This window comes from Ipomoea triloba, chromosome 6 (assembly GCF_003576645.1).
Source record: "Ipomoea triloba cultivar NCNSP0323 chromosome 6, ASM357664v1".
NCBI lineage: Eukaryota > Viridiplantae > Streptophyta > Magnoliopsida > Solanales > Convolvulaceae > Ipomoea > Ipomoea triloba.
In genome coordinates, this window is record NC_044921.1 from 18,532,693 (window position 1) to 18,551,412 (window position 18,720).

Consider the following 18,720-nt stretch of genomic DNA (forward strand, 5'->3'; position numbering starts at 1 on the left):
TGCGATGAGTTTGATCGAGAAGGTGTTAGCAAGAATTGAACTTGTGATCTTTTGATACGAAAATCATACTTTACATACTTAGCGACCCCTCTCGGAGCAATTTGGATATTCTTTTAAGTATGCAGCGCACGCATGGTTTACTTTGATGCCAACTTCTAGACTAGCGTATATGTGTTTTCCTTTTGGGTACAATATAAGGCAAAAACTTGTGTGAGACCGTCTCACCATGAGACGGGTCGGGTCGGGTCGGGTCAAAGTGCAAATGTAACACTTATATGCACAAATGTCATACTTATATGCTCAAATGTAATACTAATCAGGAATAAAATTTTTGTTACTTATTAGGGTAAATGTAATACTTTTAAGGGAAAATACAATACTTTTACATTTCAATTTAAAAGTGTTACACTTTTCCTCAAAAGTATTATATTTGCCCTTATAAGTGAGAGGCACTTGTCAACATTACTTATTATGAAAAATGTATTACTTTTTCTCTTATAAGTAACAAAAATTGTATTTTTGATTAGTGTTATGTTTGAGCATATAAGTGTGAGATTTGCACATATAAGTATGACATTTGCATGGTGCTTTGACCCGACCCGACCCGTCTCACGAATAAGGATCCGTGAGACGGTCTCACACAAGTGTGACCCTTTGTAGGTTTATATCAAATTTAATATGTTAAGTTTCGATTTTGCTTATCTAATCTATTTTATTTTAAGCTGAAAAACATGACATGTTGTCGGCTATACCAAACACAAAATTAAATAATTTGTAGATTGAAATTAAAATTTTACTCCAACCAATCCAACTATAGCACACAATAAACCGGAAAAACAACTATTATATATTCACCGTGACAAAAAATTATATATGAAATTTATTTATGTCAACATATAATAAAATTTCGATCATATTTATGGTATAGTACCTAATGGCATATAATATGGGATGTATATAACACGAATAAGCCGACTAACCTTAAATACCAAAAAGCAAACCTCCATATATAAATAATGTGCACTGATTGACCTCACTGTCTTGGAGGTCACATCACTGTCTTACATGTGCCTCAACTGACCTAACATAAACCTTATTAGATGATCTGATCTATAACACCTACCTGTCCAATCTCCAAATATATAAATTAATAGTGATTTCCCCGCCTATTCCAACCTCCAAACTATAAATATTACCTTCACTAGCCTATGAAGAAATATGTCTCTTGAAACTTTGTACACTTCCCGACTTATTTAGAGCCCACCAAAGTCTTTCCAACTTTGAACTTATACTTGGACCATTTATAATTAATAATCAATAATGTCACTATTCTTAAGTCATCGTCATTTTCACACTTACTTGAACGTCTAGTAAAAAACAGAATGGTAAAATTTTTAAAGTATAACTCTACTAAATACTAAAAAAGAAAACCTTGGCATATACATAATAATGCATTTATTACAATGCAATTAAAATAAACGCAACCATACAACCATACAATGCAAATTAAAGTGAGTTTATTAAATTAACAATTTGTTGGGAGAGATAGAATGGTAGAAATAAAGTCAAAGTTTAATTTTGTTTCTTGAGTTCATTGAATGGAGCAGGTGCTTTGTGGATATGGGTCATAAAAGGGTTGGCAAACCGGGTAATACTGCACGCATGGATTAGGCGGCGGACAAGGCCTAGGACAAGGACAAGGACAAGGTTTACAGCAATCATCTCCTTTCTTCTTCTCTTCTTCCTTCTTCTTATCACCATCTTTTTTCTCACCTTCTTTCTTATCACCTTCCTTCTTCCCACCATCTTTCTGCTGCGCTGGTGGTGGTGGTTTCACTTCTTCAATGGAGAGAATGCTCGCACACTTGAATTTCTTCTTCAAGCATTTTATCAACTCAAATGAATCAACCCCCACACCGATGATCACCAATTGGTTTTTCGCTTCATCTATGTTAACCGAGCTCACTCCTGCACACAAAATCAGTCAAATTAGTCAGGCTATTGACTTGATAATCACAATCTAAGGTTACAAGCGGCCTGTTGGCCCGCCTTCTTAGTTTGAGCTATTCAGTTATAGAAAACCTATATTGGTTTACCTATTTCTGATCCTTTGCCGGTTAGGACTATCTACAAGGCAGAATTTTTTCAGTGCATATCTCGGATAGCAACTACGAGTTCCTCTCATCACTCAAAAATTTAACCACCTTACTCCGGCATGAATATGTAGAAATTAAAACTATGGGGAAGCCAACCAAGTTTGTCAGGCTATTGACTTGATAATTAACCACAATGTTACAAATTTGAACTAAAGAGAACGTCCTCTCGACCTAGCTCATTGACTTAAGCTGGTCGGCTATGCACGATCTACACTGATTTACATGGTCCTTTATTGGTTAGGATTATAAAGTTTACTCAGTGCACAACCTCAGTGATTATAGATTTCCCTCATCACTCAAGAAATTAAATTGAAGCATACTATATATGACGCTATATATATTAATAATTCTTTCATCATTCAAATTACCTGCAACACCCACGGCAATTTTCATAGCCTTTGCTCGACATTTATCCACGTTTATCGGCAGACTGATCGTCATTTTTTGCTATATCGAATCACAAAAATGCGTTTTCATTCCAATCAATCATCACCTTTATAAAACCTTAAAGATGGAGATTTGTATTTGTTGGGAAAGAGACATACATACCTTCATGCTAGCTGATGAATGCGATGTTGTTTTTCCAGCTTTTCTCAACTTAGGGGCCTCAGCCCTCAGGGCTGTTTATATTTAGGTCGAGTGTGTACTTTAATCAAGTAGGACCAATGTGCATTAATTAAATACATATTAATTAATTAGGAATCTACCTAACTAGATGGATTGATGTAACAATTATTAATATTGTGTGTTTTCAATCCTTTTTAATTTTATTTTTATACTTCTCCTCTTCTTATTTTTACACTTCAATTTACAAGACAAGCTCTGATGACCAGGTTAATTAAAACTAGAATTCTACTAAATGTATTCCTAAATTCTACTCTCTCATTTTTATTCTCTGACGTAGGACAGATAATAGGCTATTTTTATCATGTAGGTCTCAAAAAAATAGAAATTTGCTAAATGGTAACTCAATAATCACGACAATTTAATTGTTCTAGAGTATAACTTGTGAATTAGTTCGATAAGTAGTGCAGAGTATCAAAAAACGCGCAAACAGTAAACAAGCAATAAAGTAAGTGCACAATAACAGGAGACGTTTGGTAACCCAGTTTGGAATATCAATTCCTACATTTGGGGTCACCACTGAAATGGTTGCTCAACTCTTCATTCATAATCAATTCAAACATGTTTACCAAACAATTGATTTTGAGAGAAGCACGTCCAACTTCAATGCACTGATGCGCCACACCCTAATCACGTTGAAGCTTTTTGAAGAGTTGGTGTAGATCTCCTGATGTTCTAAGTTGAGAATCCCCCTTAATTGCAGCTCTCCCAAGTCATGTTTAGGTTGTTTACAGCCCGTAATCTTCAAGCATCAAGTTCAACTTGATATGAATTGTAAATTAACCAAGTTGCTCAATTTAGCATATAGAAAAATATCGTCTTAAGTTTTCTGGAAATCTCTCTAAATAATTCTTGAATTGATAACATCCCTCTTATAGTCTTCTTGCGAAATAATCTCCAATAGATTAATTGTCTTGGACTGGCTTCTAAACTTAGCTTGATAATTGGTTCTGCCTGTCTTCAGTCTTCAAAACTTCTCTCTTTTTAACTAATTAAGCCTCCAAGTCCTAGTAGAGACTCGATCTAATCTTAGTACAATAAAAGCAATCTTTTGAACTACATCTTGAAGCCAAGGACCTTGTAGTCCAATGGCATCAAACCCTTTCCTTTATACGAGAGGTGGTGGGTTCGAGTCTCAATGGAGGCCATAGTTATGAACAGATACCGCATTCTAATAGAGTTAGTAGTATTCAAAAAAAAAAAAAAACTACATCTTGAACAACTATATTGTTTCATAAATCAAAACAATACAGAGGAGAAAAAGAGATAAACCCTTTTTCTTTCAAAACCAATCAATTTTATTAACAAAAATGTGTACCAATCAATTTTATTAACAAAAATGTGTACATGTAAGAATTTGAGAGTAAGAGTAGAATTTGAGAGTAGAACGTGGGAATCCACATAATAATTTCCTTAAAACTAATGGATCGCCATTTTTATTTATTTCCTTCCTTGCATACATACATACATATTCTTCGGTACAAAAGAAAATTCGCCCCACCCCACTCTCCACCAAAAATTAAAAAACTAAAAAAAGAAAAATCAAGGGTGTATGTACTTTTTTTGTGAATATCAATCTTCTATGGTGAGTTAACAATTGAGATCTTCTCTTCAATGATGGTGAATGTTATGTTTCTTCAAATTGGGAAAATTACAGCAAGCATGGCAGGAGAGACAAATACAATATATTTTTAAGAGAGTTTTTAATATGATGTCAAAAAAATAAATATGTAATTGAATAAGTTTTATACTTTTTCATTACTTGTGAAAAAAGAATCATACATTTATAACCTAAATTTATTATCCTTGATTTTAAAAGATCTAATTTCTAATTGACTTGAACTTTCACAAATCAAAAGCTTCACTAAACATGAAAGTGATTTTTCTACATTTTAAATTCAAATATTGCCAAATATATGGGTATCAAAGTAGGCATAACCGACTTTGTATTTTAATATTCAAACGAAATTTGTCAATGCTTATAGTATTACTGGCCATATTCTTCCCCCAATAACTGACCATATTCTTAACTAGATGTATAGTCAGCAGGGCCGTTCCAATAAAAATTGGGGCCCTGTGCCATATCTTAATTTAGACCCCTTTTTCGAGTAATTTTTATATATAAATAATAGTTGTTCAAAAAGTTATATCAAAATATAAATATTGTATAAAAAATACATTTAGAATTTTATTTAAAAAGTGACATGAATTGTTCACGTTTAGACGCAAAATCATCAATCAAACTTTTGATATCAACTTCTTCCAAAAGCTCATTTTTAATGAAGATTAAAGCTAATCTATTGAGTCTTTCTTGCAACATACTTGATCGTAAGTAATATTTTAAGAATTTCAACTTTGAAAAACTCCTTTCTGCAGAGGCAATAGTAATCGGGATTGTCAATAATATTCGGTATGCAGTAGTAGCATTTGGAAAACAACTCATCTGTTTCAAGAAGAATTGAAGAATTAGTTGAGTTGCGGTTTGCGATTTACAAAATTACCGAACTGTGAATTAGGAATTGTTGAATTGTTGAATTTCGTTATGGTATTGCCGTATTTTATAGGGTTATGAATTAAGAATTTGCTAATTGTCTAATTGAGATGTGGGATTATATTTATGAAATATAATTGCGGAACGGAATTTGCAATCTTTTTGGATTAGGATATATGTATGTATATATATATATATATATAGAGAGAGAGAGAGAGAGAGTTTTTAAAGCAATTGTCAATTGGGCTCAATTTCATCTTGTCACAAATTGGTCCAATCTACATATATTTAGCCTAAATTTTTGTAAACTATATATACATATAAATATTTTTTTTTTAAATATGGGGCCCCCAAAAATTGGGGGCCCTGTGCGGCCGCACATGTTAGACATGCTCAGATACGGCCCTGATAGTCAGCACTAGTATAAACAGTATGTACAAAATATATACCAACCATTACCCAGGCCGATAATTTGCTTCTGCTGCCCGCACAGGCTTAGCTCACTGGTTCAATCGATAGTATTTGGGAGTCGACGAATCTCTGCACGCATTTGTAGTGTGAAAATTACGTTCAAAGTGAACAGATTCCTTGCGCGCACCGACATTTGACTATGTCTGTTGAGCCATTGAGTCACCGTGATTTACATCCTCCCAAATGTTCTATCTGATCGTTACGATGACTAGTAGGGGAGTTGAGCTTGATCCTATTTGCCCTCTTTGTGATTCTGTCCCAGAAACATTAGAATTTAGAACACCTTTTCTTAGAATGCTGCGAAATTGTGCCTGCTTAGTCTAATTGTCTATTTACAACTATCTTCTATATTATCTATTATCATTTACTTATACCAACATAATGTGCGTACTTACTTGCACTTGGGATTATACATTCTTCTTCTTCTTCTTCTTTTTTTTTTTGATAAAGGATTATACATTCTTCATATTATTTTAATTCAAATTCAAAATCTCAATCAATCTTTAGATTTTGGGTGAACTCATCAAAAGAATTATTAGTTCAAATGTTGTTAGTTATGTTTTATATATTCAAATATAAATTTGATTTTGATATTGGATATAATTAAATTTATGCATTTACTAGATTGGAAAGCAAAAAATAAAAATATTTCACTCAAAACGAATGCGCGAGCGCGCACGCGCGCACACACACATATATATATGCTAAGGATCCTGTGAAAAAAAATACCATATGATAGAAATTAAATAGGAACCAATCGCAGCTTTACATCTGTAAAAATTTGATGAATCTAATCATATTTATATTTTTTTAAAAAAAGTGGTGGCATTTTCTTAATTATCAATTTATCATCCACCTCACTATGCAAACTTGAACATTTAAATATGCAGTCTTTAACAAATAAATATATAAACTTGGAAAATTTTATAAAATCAACAAAAAATGCTAAATTTTAAATCTAAATCGTAAACGCTAGACCTCAAGCAGTAAAAATATGAATCACTAAACCAAATAAAATAAAAAACTCAGTCATAAACTCTAAACTAGAAAAGTCTGAGTGCAATGCACTTTCGCATTTTTGTAAGTGCAACATTTTAATACTAAATATGCAAACTGTCAAATATTAAATGTGCAAAATGTTGTGCAAACCTGGAAAAGTCTAAGAATTACAGATTTTAGTGTTCAAGTTTGCATAGTAAAATTAGTCATAGTTACGAAAATGTCATTGCGTTAACCTATTGAAGTACAAAGAGTCAATGCTCCCACTGAGATTTGAACATGTGACTTCCCATTTGGAAGAGCGAGGTGCCATTGAACTTTAAAAGTATATTGAATTTGAAAAACGAGTGTTGATAAACATTAAATTTAAAAATAGAAATAAAGAATAAAAATTGAAGAACAAAAAATAAAGAATGAAAAACTGAAATGCATGGATATTTAACTTCTTTTCTTTGTTTTCTTTTTTTTTTTTTTAAATTATTGGGAGCTTGAATTGAAAGACTTTTGTCAAGGCTTTAATCATGTCTACAGTTTTATATAATGAAATGACAATTCCAGAAGAGAATCAAGTAAAAGTAGATTTAAAAAAATAAATAAATAAATTTGTTAATTGCATATGGAGATTATATTATTAGTTCAATGATTGTTGCTAGAATCAACAAGTCAAACTTAAATAATTGTTTAAGAAAAAATTAAATTTCATATTGTTACTTTTTTTTTTTTTTTACATGGAAAGGGATCAATGTTTGTTAGAGCCAACAAGACAAATTTTTCGATAATATTTTAAAACTTGAGTCGAAAAACTCACTCGAATTCACTGCAAATCCCAATTAATTAATTAATTCCAAAAAAAAAAATCATTACAGATCACATTGTTTAATTAAGGTCATCAGATTTCATTGTACACTTAAATTGCTCTTTAAATTCGGATTGGTTTTACATAAATTATTAGCTTAAAAAATATATAATCTGATCAATAGTTTTAAAAATTATAAAAATTATTTTTTAAAATAATGTACATAATATAATCAATTAATTTAAAAATTATAATAATATATTTGCTCCAAATATGGAGTAATATACATAATACGATCAATTAATTTGAAAAAAAGTAATTAGATCATCTTTTTTTTTTTTTGAAATAAATTAGATCATCTTTTTAACTCACAAATAAAATTATTTAAATTAGAAAAATCTCTCAAGACTTGTTCTCATTTGATCCAACACACACACACACACACAGTGCAGTTGTGCGGTTAAATTTGAGCCATTGATATTGCATAAATCAACGTCCAAGATTAACACTGATTAAAAAACGCGTGGTAACAATTTGATCTTTTTGCAAATTTAAGGTGCGTGATTTTCCTTCTTAAAGTGCGTGATTTTTATTCTTAAGGTGAGTGGTTTTTGTGTTGTGTGGCTTAAGGTGCGTCAGGTGTTGAAATTTTAAGTGCGTCGATATAAAGCTTTAGGTGCATGATTTTCCTTCTTTAGGTGCATGGCATGGTTTGTGTGCTTAAGGTGCGTCAGTTTTTTAAACTCAATGTGCGTCGTCCTAAAGCTTTAGGTGCGTGATTTTCCTTCTTAAGGTGTGTTGTTTTCTTTCTTAAGGTGTGTGATTTGTATGCTTAAAGTGCGTCAGTTGTTGAAACCTATGGTGCGCCATTTTAAAACATTAGATGCGTGGTTTGTGTTCTTAAAATGTTTTGTTTGTGTGCTTAAGGTATGTGGTTTGTGTACTTAAGATGCGCCATTTTAAAACTTTAGGTGTGTGGTTTGTGTTCTTAAGGTGTTTTGTTTGTGTGCTTAAGGTGCATGGTTTGTGTATTTAAGGTGCGTCATTTTAATGCTTAACGTATGTTTTTTTTTGTGTTAACCGCACGAGAAGCTATATCTGCATATGAACTCTTCACTATATTTATATATGTATATGGGGTGGTTCTGGTGTGGGAATTTGCTTAGGGGCGAACGTCTGGTTTAATCTGAGTTGTTGATCAAATCTATATCAACGGCTCAAATCAATGGATTTTTTTTTAAATGTGCGTCTGGGCATGAGATTTATCGTTTTCACCTTAAGAATGAAAATGACGAACATTAAATACACAAACCACGCACCTTAAGCACATAAACAAAGCACCTTAAGAACACAAACCACGTACCTAAAGATTTAAAATGGGGTACCTAAATATTATAACTGGCGCGCCTTAAGTATAGAAATCGCGCACCCTAAGAAGGAAAACCACGTACTTTAAGAATGAAAATCACGTATCTAAAGCTTTAAACCGGAGCAAATTAAGTTTCAACAACTTACGCACCTTAAAAAGTAAAACAATACACCAAAAACTTTAGATTGACACACCTTAAGCACATAAACCATGCACTTAAAGAAAGAAAACCACAAACCTTAACTACGCACATTAAGCTTGACCAATATAACAAAATTACCACCACATTTTTAATAATTGTTAATCATGAACGTTGATTTTGACAAGATCAATAGCTCTCTCTCTCTCTCACCACACCTGAGCACATCTACATTTGAACCGCATTATATATATGCACGCGCGCGCGCATACATAAACATAAACACCAAGCTAATAATTAATTATTTTAATATATTATAGATGATGTGGTTCATGTTATTTATTTATTTTTTACTTTTTTTGAATTTGTTTTTATCATGCTAGATACCCCTGCATTATCACTCATAAGGTTTTAATTGGTTGAGATTTAAAATAAATTTTAAAGAAAATAAACCTATTAAACCTTGCCACATCAGGAATAACAAGTTTGTGAGTGACATATGTAGAAGTAAATAGCACTTTCCTTAAGCATTAATATTGTAACTTACTTTTGTTCATCACGTATAAATAGTAGTGATTTATCAACCATTATACTATAAATCACAATCCAACTTGTAATATCGATTACTAACATAAAATATTAAGTATATTTTTAATATGCTAAAATATATAAAGTACTAAATTTTATTATTCGATATACTACGAAATAATGTAACTTTTTTTTTTGAAAATCGAAATAATGTAACTTCAATATATTGAAAATAAATATTTATTCATGATTTACATTTGTATTTTTATACCTTAAAAAATATAGATATTTAGAACCTATGAGGTTTTATAAAAGCCCATAAAGTAGTGTAAGAATCATTATATCATGAATAAGATGAACTATTTTTTTTATCAAAACATGGACGGGTGATACCCTCAAGATAAGACAAAAGGACTAATTGATCTTTCTCAATCCATGGACACAAGTGGTATGTGTCAAGTCATTGAGGTATGCCTCTTCGCAATGACAAATTATGCTATGGACTTGGATCTACCTTGCAAGGTGATCCGGGTTCATGTTCACAATTTTAGCACCTTATGTTAATAATTTTAGAATTCTATATTAACAATTTAAGATTGTTTATATTCACAATTTCATTATATAAATTCAAAAATGTGTTATAATGTAAAATATAGAATTATGAAATTGTGAATATAGAGATATATAATTCTATATTCAATAGTATAACTTCTCCAGGATTCTATGTTCACAATTTTGAAAAACCACAAAACGAGCCTGCGATAAATACCAACACTCCCCCAGAAAATTTTCACAGGGACAAGACTGAAAATACTGGAATTGTCAAAGCATCAATCAATCTATAATTAAACAAAAATGACAATATCATCCAAAAGAGCATACAAGACTCTCGAAAAATAATAGAACTTCTTAACAACTGTATCAAAACTAATCGAAAAAGCCAGATTGAGAATCTAACACTTCAAAAGAAAATATTAGTTCAGCTACTTCCCCCGAATAGAAACACCGCGGATGATTGCTTGTCAGAATGGATTTAATCTACTTCCTCCATCTTGCTGCCCTCAGCCTCAGCATCGTCCTCCAATGCTGGCATTTCAACATCTGCATCACCAGCATCTTCATCGATGCTCAGCCCAAGCTTCAACATCCTGTGAATCCTGTTCCCAAAAGTATTGGGATCATCAAGGCTAAAACCCGATGTGAGAAGAGCAGTCTCGAACAGCAGCAAAACAAGATCCTTGACAGATTTGTCATTCTTGTCAGCATCAGCTCTTTTACACAGCTCCTCCATGATGGGGTTCTCCGGGTTGATCTCCATGGTCTTCTTGCTCGACATGTACCCTGCCATGCTGGAGTCCCTGAGAGCTTGTGCCTTCATAATTCTCTCCATGTTAGCAGTCCATCCATATTCTCCGGTAACCAAACAGCAGGGAGAGTCCACAACACGGTCAGAAACAATCACCTTCTCAACCCTGTCACCAAGTACATCCTTCATCACCTTGCACAGACCCTCGAACTTGGCCTTCAATTCCTCCTTTTTCTTCTTCTCATCCTCACTCTCATCAAGCTTGAGGCCTTCCTTGGTCGCAGATACGAGCTTCTTTCCATCAAACTCCTTCAACTGCCCAATAGCATACTCATCAATGGCATCAACCATGTAAAGGACCTCGTACCCCTTCTTCTTCAGCTTTTCCAGGAATGGAGAGTTCTCAACAGCCTTCTTACTCTCACCAGTAATGTAGAAGATATCATTCTGCCCTTCCTTCATCCTTGTCACATAATCCTTCAAGCTCGTCATTTCATCACCACTCTTGGTGGAATGGTATCGCAGCAGTTCAGCAATCTTAGTTCTGTTCTGGGAATCTTCATGGATACCAAGCTTCAAATTCTTGGAGAAAGCCTCATAAAACTTGTTGTAATCATCCTTATTCTCTGCAATCTCAAAGAAGAGCTCAATGCACTTCTTAACCAAGTTCTTGCGAATGACCTTAAGGATCTTGTTTTGCTGCAACATCTCTCGTGAGATGTTGAGGGGAAGATCCTCAGAGTCAACAATACCTTTCACAAAGCTCAAATATTCTGGAATCAACTCTTCACAGTTGTCCATGATGAAAACACGTCGAACGTAAAGCTTGATGTTATTGGGCTTTTTCTTTGTGTCAAAGAGGTCAAATGGTGCCCTCTTTGGAACAAAGAGGACGGCCTTGAATTCCAGCTGACCTTCAACTGAAAAGTGTTTAACAGCTAAGTGCTCCTCCCAATCATTGGTGAGACTCTTGTAGAATGCAGCATATTCTTCCTTTGTGATCTCCTCTGGCTTCCTCATCCAGATGGGCTTTTGCTTGTTAACCAATGACCACTCATGAGAAACTTCCTTGATTGTTTTCTTTTTCTTCTCATCCTTCTCCTTCTCCTCATCAACCTCTTCTACTTTGCCTTCCTCATCTTTTTTCTCCTCTTCATCCTCATCATCAGAAATCTCCTTCTCAATGGTCTTCTCAGTCCACAGAGAGATAGGATAGCTGATGAACTCAGAGTGCTTCTTTATTAAATCCTTGAGCCTGCGCTCCTCGAGATATTCGAGCTGGTCTTCCTTGAGGTGAAGGGTAATTTTTGTTCCCCTGCCCAGAATCTCACCAGAAGTATCCCTGGTAACAGTGAATGAGCCACCAGCTTGGGACTCCCACACATACTGCTCATCATCGTTGTGCTTTGTTGTTACAATGACCTTCTCAGCAACCAAGTAAGCCGAGTAGAACCCAACTCCAAACTGTCCAATCATGCTAACATCAGCACCAGCTGCAAGAGCTTCCATGAATTCTTTGGTCCCAGACCTTGCAATTGTACCAAGATTGTTCACCAAGTCTAAAAAGCAAAAGAAAGTAGACAATCAGCATGAGCAATAATAAGAAGCAGAACAGAACACAAAACTTGGCACATTCACTTACCAGCCTTTGTCATACCAACACCACTGTCAATAATGGTCAGTGTATTGTTGGCTTTGTCAGGGACAATGTGGATGAAGAGCTCAGGTTGAGCATCTAATTTGCTCTTGTCAGTCAAACTTTCGAATCGGATCTTGTCCAGAGCCTAGACACATTACATAATAATTGTTAATTCCAACCAATCTCTAAACACACACACACATGTATATTTGGAAACACATTAAGGCAGTGATTGTTAACAAGCTCTGCCTAGATACAACAGGGTTGGTTCTTTTGCACAGTACAGCTAAAACGAAGGATACTTAAATAAGACGTCATCATTCAAAATCAGTAGTCCTCTTGAGTACAATATCAAAACAAATGACGAAATGATAAATGTTACAGAAAAAAATACTTGCAATACAAAGTTACAATACAAATTTTTTCCATTAGAAATTACCGATTAAAATATATAATTACACAAAACATTTGATTGTTTACTACAATCACTCTGGAAATTGTAATTTTACATTCGTGATACGCCCATGGCAAAATTGGCCTACTTGAAACCTTAGCAGCAAAAATTAAAGCATATTGAGCCGTTAAAATCAAACTAAATCACAGTACTACAAAAAAAACCCTATGTAATCCAGACTATACCATAAGGATCTATCCCTCCAGCATGCCGGCAGAATCAACTAAAAAATAAATCAAACCATAACAATTCTACGACTATTAAGGTTCGCAAAAAGCAAAAGCACATAAAGGTATACATAGCGCTTATACGTATATACTAAACAAATACATGTATAGAGAGAAAGAGAGACTCACATCAGATGAATTACTGATGAGCTCACGAAGAAAGATCTCCTTGTTGCTATAGAAAGTGTTGATGATGAGACTGAGAAGCTGGTTTATCTCAGCCTGAAATGCAAACGTCTCTGCTTCCGCCATGGCCTCCGATCTCCGACTTTGTAGAGAAACTTAGAAGCAGGTTGTGGAATCACAGATTACAGATCTCTAAGTATATTGGTACGTTGTGAGTGGAGCGTCTTTTCTTATTATATAGTGGAGGGCTCCTTAGGGTTTCTAGAATTCTAGATCCTTCGAAAAAATCGTTTACTTTGATTTTTCAATATATATATTGTCTTTTGCTTTCTTTTTCACTTTTTTATTTCCAATTCTCCAACTACACGGTTCCAATTTTGAAATATAATAGAAATTTGGTTAAAACATGCGAATCAAAATCCTAATTGAAATTAGGGCATGTTTGGTTGGGAGAAAAAAAAATTTGAAGGAAAATGTTTTCTTCAAATTTATGGGAAGTGGTTTTTTTTTTTTTTTTAGTGTTTGGTTCATTGGAATTTATTTTCAAATAGGAAATGAATTCCTTATTTTTGAGGAAAAAAAATCTTTGGTTGGACCAAGGATTTTGTTTTTCATGGGAAGAAAAATTGGAGTGATTGGACTATTTTATCCTTTGTATTCTTTCTCAATTATTATTACTTTTCTTAATTTGTAGGGGCATATAGATCTTTTATACTCGTTATTCCTTACCGTTCTAAATCCAATCGAACAACGAAATTAATATTTTCAGTAATTTTTTTCTCACAAACCAAACAATGAAATTCATCTTTTTAGTAACTACTTTTCCCTAAATTTTCACTTCCATTTTCCTTCAAATATTTTCTGCGAACCAAACGGGCTCTTAAGAATTCATTTCAAATTTGATAAAAATTTACCCATAAGAATTCATTTCAAAATTGATAAAAATCTAAAATTTTTACAAGATAACCAGTTAACCACACCAATGCATTTTTCTTGATTTTTAGAATAGTAAAGAATTTAACAATTGCTTTTTAACGGATGTGGAACTTGATTTTTAACCTTATTTTTCTCCTACAACAACATAGTTATGTTTTTGGAATAAGAACAAAAAAAAAAAGTGAAGTGCGTGTCAAAATGGCCACCAGCTGACCTTTAATCGTTGAATCATTTGGGAAAAAAAAATTGTCCAAACATTTTTTCTTTTCTTTTCTTTTTCTCTCCAGATTTTGTTTCTATCTTACATGGCAACCTAAAAAATTGTGCAAAAATCCAGCTAGTATGAATGCACTAACAGAAACACAAAATATTTATTTCCATCAAAACAAACATACCTACATTTAAATTAATTTTCATTGTTGCTCTGTTTATTTTAATTGTTTTAATTTTAATTTTTAATCATAATTAAATCATTCAAAAGTTAATTCAAAAATTTTAAATTTGATATTTTATAACAAAATTGAAACAAAAAAAATAACAAACAAATTAAATGAAAAAAAAAAGCGTGAAATACAAAACAAAAACGAAAGCAAAAAAACAATAATGAATAAATAAAGATTGTGAGTGGTCGCCAGCTGACGACCACTCTCAATTGCCTAGGCGAAAGCGGTGTATCACACGCGCCAATTGGGTGGGCAGTGAAACGCAACTGCTTCTTACGGTCTCAATTTTATTTTTAAAAATAAATTGTCTGACAAAAAATCAATTGTTGCAGAGATGAAATTTTGTCAAAAACTGAGACTCACATCTGTTGCCAACTTCAACATTTTTTTTTTTGAACTGTTTCAAAGTTTGAGAAAAATACACAATTGGGATGCTCTTAATTCACTGGAAACTCACTTGGCCGGTGGCCCCACTCAACGAAGGGCGGGCGCCAATCATCAAATCCAAACTTTGGTGGAAATTATCAAGAAAATGAAGAGAAGTAGAATTGTTTTTCTTTTTTTGGGTGTGGGGGTGGGGTGGGGGACTGGGGTATAGAAGGATCTAGAAACCCTAAATAATCCTCCCCTATATAATGGACGCAACACTCACAGCGTAGACAAACCTGTCTTCTTAATAATCGTAACTCCTTAACTGCTGCTTTAGCCTCCTTAAGAAATCTGAGCTCTGCGGCGATGGCGGATATGGAGACGTTCGCTTTTCAGGCTGAGATAAATCAGCTCCTCAGTCTCATCATCAACACTTTCTATAGCAACAAGGAGATCTTTCTGCGCGAGCTCATCAGTAATTCTTCTGACGTGAGTCTCCCTTTCTCTCTCATATATATGCAGTGTGGATGAATAGATTCTTATGATGTATCTGTCCTCCATGGAGCTTTCAGTTGTATTGATAAATAGTTCGATTTTAACTGCTGAATATTCGTTTTGTGTTTTCTGAGATGCTTAGGCTTGTTTAATGGACATATAGATTGATTGAACTAATATTTGACTATCAATTGTTCAATCTGTAAAACCCCAATTTTCAGAGTGATTATAGTGGACCATCAAATTCTCCCTCTGTAATATATATTTTAAATTTAAACAAAACCTGAAATTAGAACAATGTGTCGTACTATTTTTTTAAAAGTTTGTTCTTATTTGCACTCTTCCAAAAAATTCAACTGATCTGGGATGGGAAAGATGTATTTTATGTTATAAGTATGCTTTTTGTCATGACCATGAATTATATTATTAAGAACCAAAATTGATGTATCTATGCAGAACTTGTTAATAACCAATGTATTAATTGGGATACATATGCATAGCTTTTAACATTGTTTTCAAACAACTCCTATCTTGATGTGTTTAGCTTTTCAAATTAACAATTATTATGTGATGAATGTGTCTAGGCTCTGGACAAGATCCGATTTGAAAGTTTGACTGACAAGAGCAAATTAGATGCTCAACCTGAGCTCTTCATCCACATTGTCCCTGACAAAACCAACAATACACTTACCATTATTGACAGTGGTGTTGGTATGACAAAGGCTGGTAAGTGAATGTGCCAAATTTTGTGTTCTGTTCCACTTCTTATATTGCTCATGCTGATTGTCTACTTTTTCTGCTTTTTAGACCTGGTGAACAATCTTGGTACAATTGCAAGGTCTGGAACCAAAGAATTCATGGAAGCTCTTTCAGCTGGTGCTGATGTTAGCATGATTGGACAGTTTGGAGTTGGGTTCTACTCAGCTTACCTGGTTGCTGAGAAGGTCATTGTAACAACAAAGCACAACGATGATGAGCAGTATGTGTGGGAGTCCCAAGCTGGTGGTTCATTCACTGTTACCAGGGATACTTCTGGTGAGATTCTGGGCAGGGGAACAAAAATTACCCTTTACCTCAAGGAGGACCAGCTCGAATATCTTGAGGAGCGCCGGCTCAAGGATTTAATAAAGAAACACTCCGAGTTCATCAGCTATCCTATCTCTTTGTGGACTGAGAAAACCATTGAGAAGGAGATTTCTGACGATGAGGATGAAGAGGAGAAAAAAGATGAGGAGGGGAAAGTAGAAGAGGTTGATGAAGAGAAGGAGAAGGATGAGAAGAAAAAGAAAACAATCAAGGAAGTTTCTCATGAGTGGTCATTGGTTAACAAGCAAAAGCCCATCTGGATGAGGAAGCCAGAGGAGATCACAAAGGAAGAATATGCTGCATTCTACAAGAGTCTCACCAATGATTGGGAGGAGCACTTAGCTGTTAAACACTTTTCAGTTGAAGGTCAGCTGGAATTCAAGGCTGTCCTCTTTGTTCCAAAGAGGGCACCCTTTGACCTGTTTGACACAAAGAAAAAGCCTAATAACATCAAGCTCTATGTTCGACGTGTTTTCATCATGGACAACTGTGAAGAGTTGATTCCAGAATATTTGAGCTTTGTGAAAGGTATTGTTGACTCTGAGGATCTTCCCCTCAACATCTCACGAGAGATGTTGCAGCAAAACAAGATCCTTAAGGTCATCCGCAAGAACTTGGTTAAGAAATGCATTGAGCTCTTCTTTGAGATTGCGGAGAACAAGGAAGATTACAACAAGTTTTATGAGGCTTTCTCCAAGAATTTGAAGCTTGGTATCCATGAAGATTCCCAGAACAGAACTAAGATTGCTGAACTGCTGCGATACCATTCCACCAAGAGTGGTGATGAAATGACGAGCTTGAAGGATTATGTGACAAGGATGAAGGAAGGGCAGAATGATATCTTCTACATTACTGGTGAGAGTAAGAAGGCGGTGGAGAACTCTCCTTTCCTGGAAAAGCTGAAGAAGAAGGGGTACGAGGTCCTCTACATGGTTGATGCCATTGATGAGTATTCTATTGGGCAGTTGAAGGAGTTTGATGGTAAGAAGCTTGTATCTGCCACCAAGGAAGGTCTGAAGCTTGATGAGAGTGAGGATGAGAAGAAGAAAAAGGAGGAATTGAAGGCCAAGTTCGAGGGTCTGTGCAAGGTGATGAAGGATGTACTTGGTGACAAGGTTGAGAAGGTGATTGTTTCTGACCGTGTTGTGGACTCTCCCTGCTGTTTGGTTACTGGAGAATATGGATGGACTGCAAACATGGAGAGAATTATGAAGGCACAAGCTCTCAGGGACTCGAGCATGGCAGGGTACATGTCGAGCAAGAAGACCATGGAGATCAACCCGGAGAACCCCATCATGGAGGAGCTGTGTAAAAGAGCTGATGCTGACAAGAATGACAAATCTGTAAAGGATCTTGTTTTGCTGCTGTTTGAGACTGCTCTTCTCACTTCGGGTTTTAGCCTCGATGATCCCAATACTTTTGGGAACAGGATTCACAGGATGTTGAAACTTGGGCTGAGCATTGATGAGGATGCTGGTGAAGCAGATGCTGAAATGCCAGCATTGGATGATGATGCTGAAGCCGAGGGCAGCAAGATGGAGGAAGTAGATTAAATGTTCGGATGGCAGGAAGAAGACGAAGTAGATGAAAGTGTTTAGATTGAAGGTTTTTTCGCTCTACTTATGAACTCTTGTGATACAGTCTTTTTTTGGATGATCTATAATCTTTGTTTAACTATGCATTGAAGCTTTAGACAATTCCAGAATGGAAATTTTCCATATTGCCGTGCATTGTCCTTTTTTCTTTTTTCTTTTTAATTATTAACTTTTTATTTTATTTTATTTTATTTTTCTTTTATGTCTTCTGATATTGTGGTTTCTATATATTTGGAGGTTGTTTGGTAGAACTTTCCTGGGAATGTCATAATAGTAAACCAAACATTAAATTTAGAAATTATTTTTAGATAAACAAAATTTAGAGTTATACCTTCAATGGGGTTTCGAGTATTGCAATTTTATTAGCCCTGATTTTAAACTTTTAAAAAAACCAGTGACTGGCCTCATGTTAAAATGGGGGGCAAATTTGTCTTTTTATGTTTTCCTTCTTTATAACCTAATCGATGGGCA

General features: G+C 34.4%; 3 protein-coding genes across 3 annotated transcripts; 1 reads left to right on the plus strand and 2 right to left on the minus strand.

Moving 5' to 3' along the window:
• Positions 1-1,591: 1,591 nt before the first annotated feature.
• Positions 1,592-2,743, minus strand: LOC116023603 (heavy metal-associated isoprenylated plant protein 16-like). Its single transcript, XM_031264607.1, has 3 exons — positions 2,706-2,743; positions 2,525-2,603; positions 1,592-1,968 (listed from the first exon to the last, which is right to left on the minus strand). The coding sequence occupies exons 1-3, from the start codon at positions 2,709-2,711 to the stop codon at positions 1,592-1,594; spliced, it is 462 nt and encodes a 153-aa protein (XP_031120467.1). The 5' UTR covers positions 2,712-2,743.
• A 7,592-nt stretch (positions 2,744-10,335) lies between these two features.
• On the minus strand, positions 10,336-13,548 carry LOC116022251 (heat shock cognate protein 80-like). The gene is made up of 3 exons (XM_031262880.1): positions 13,329-13,548; positions 12,522-12,663; positions 10,336-12,438 (listed from the first exon to the last, which is right to left on the minus strand). Exons 1-3 carry the CDS (start codon positions 13,449-13,451, stop codon positions 10,607-10,609), a joined length of 2,097 nt encoding a protein of 698 aa, XP_031118740.1. The 5' UTR covers positions 13,452-13,548; the 3' UTR covers positions 10,336-10,606.
• Positions 13,549-15,361: 1,813 nt separating this feature from the next.
• On the plus strand, positions 15,362-18,384 carry LOC116022250 (heat shock cognate protein 80). The gene is made up of 3 exons (XM_031262879.1): positions 15,362-15,562; positions 16,153-16,294; positions 16,376-18,384. The coding sequence occupies exons 1-3, from the start codon at positions 15,440-15,442 to the stop codon at positions 18,205-18,207; spliced, it is 2,097 nt and encodes a 698-aa protein (XP_031118739.1). The 5' UTR covers positions 15,362-15,439; the 3' UTR covers positions 18,208-18,384.
• The last annotated feature ends 336 nt before the right edge of the window (positions 18,385-18,720 follow it).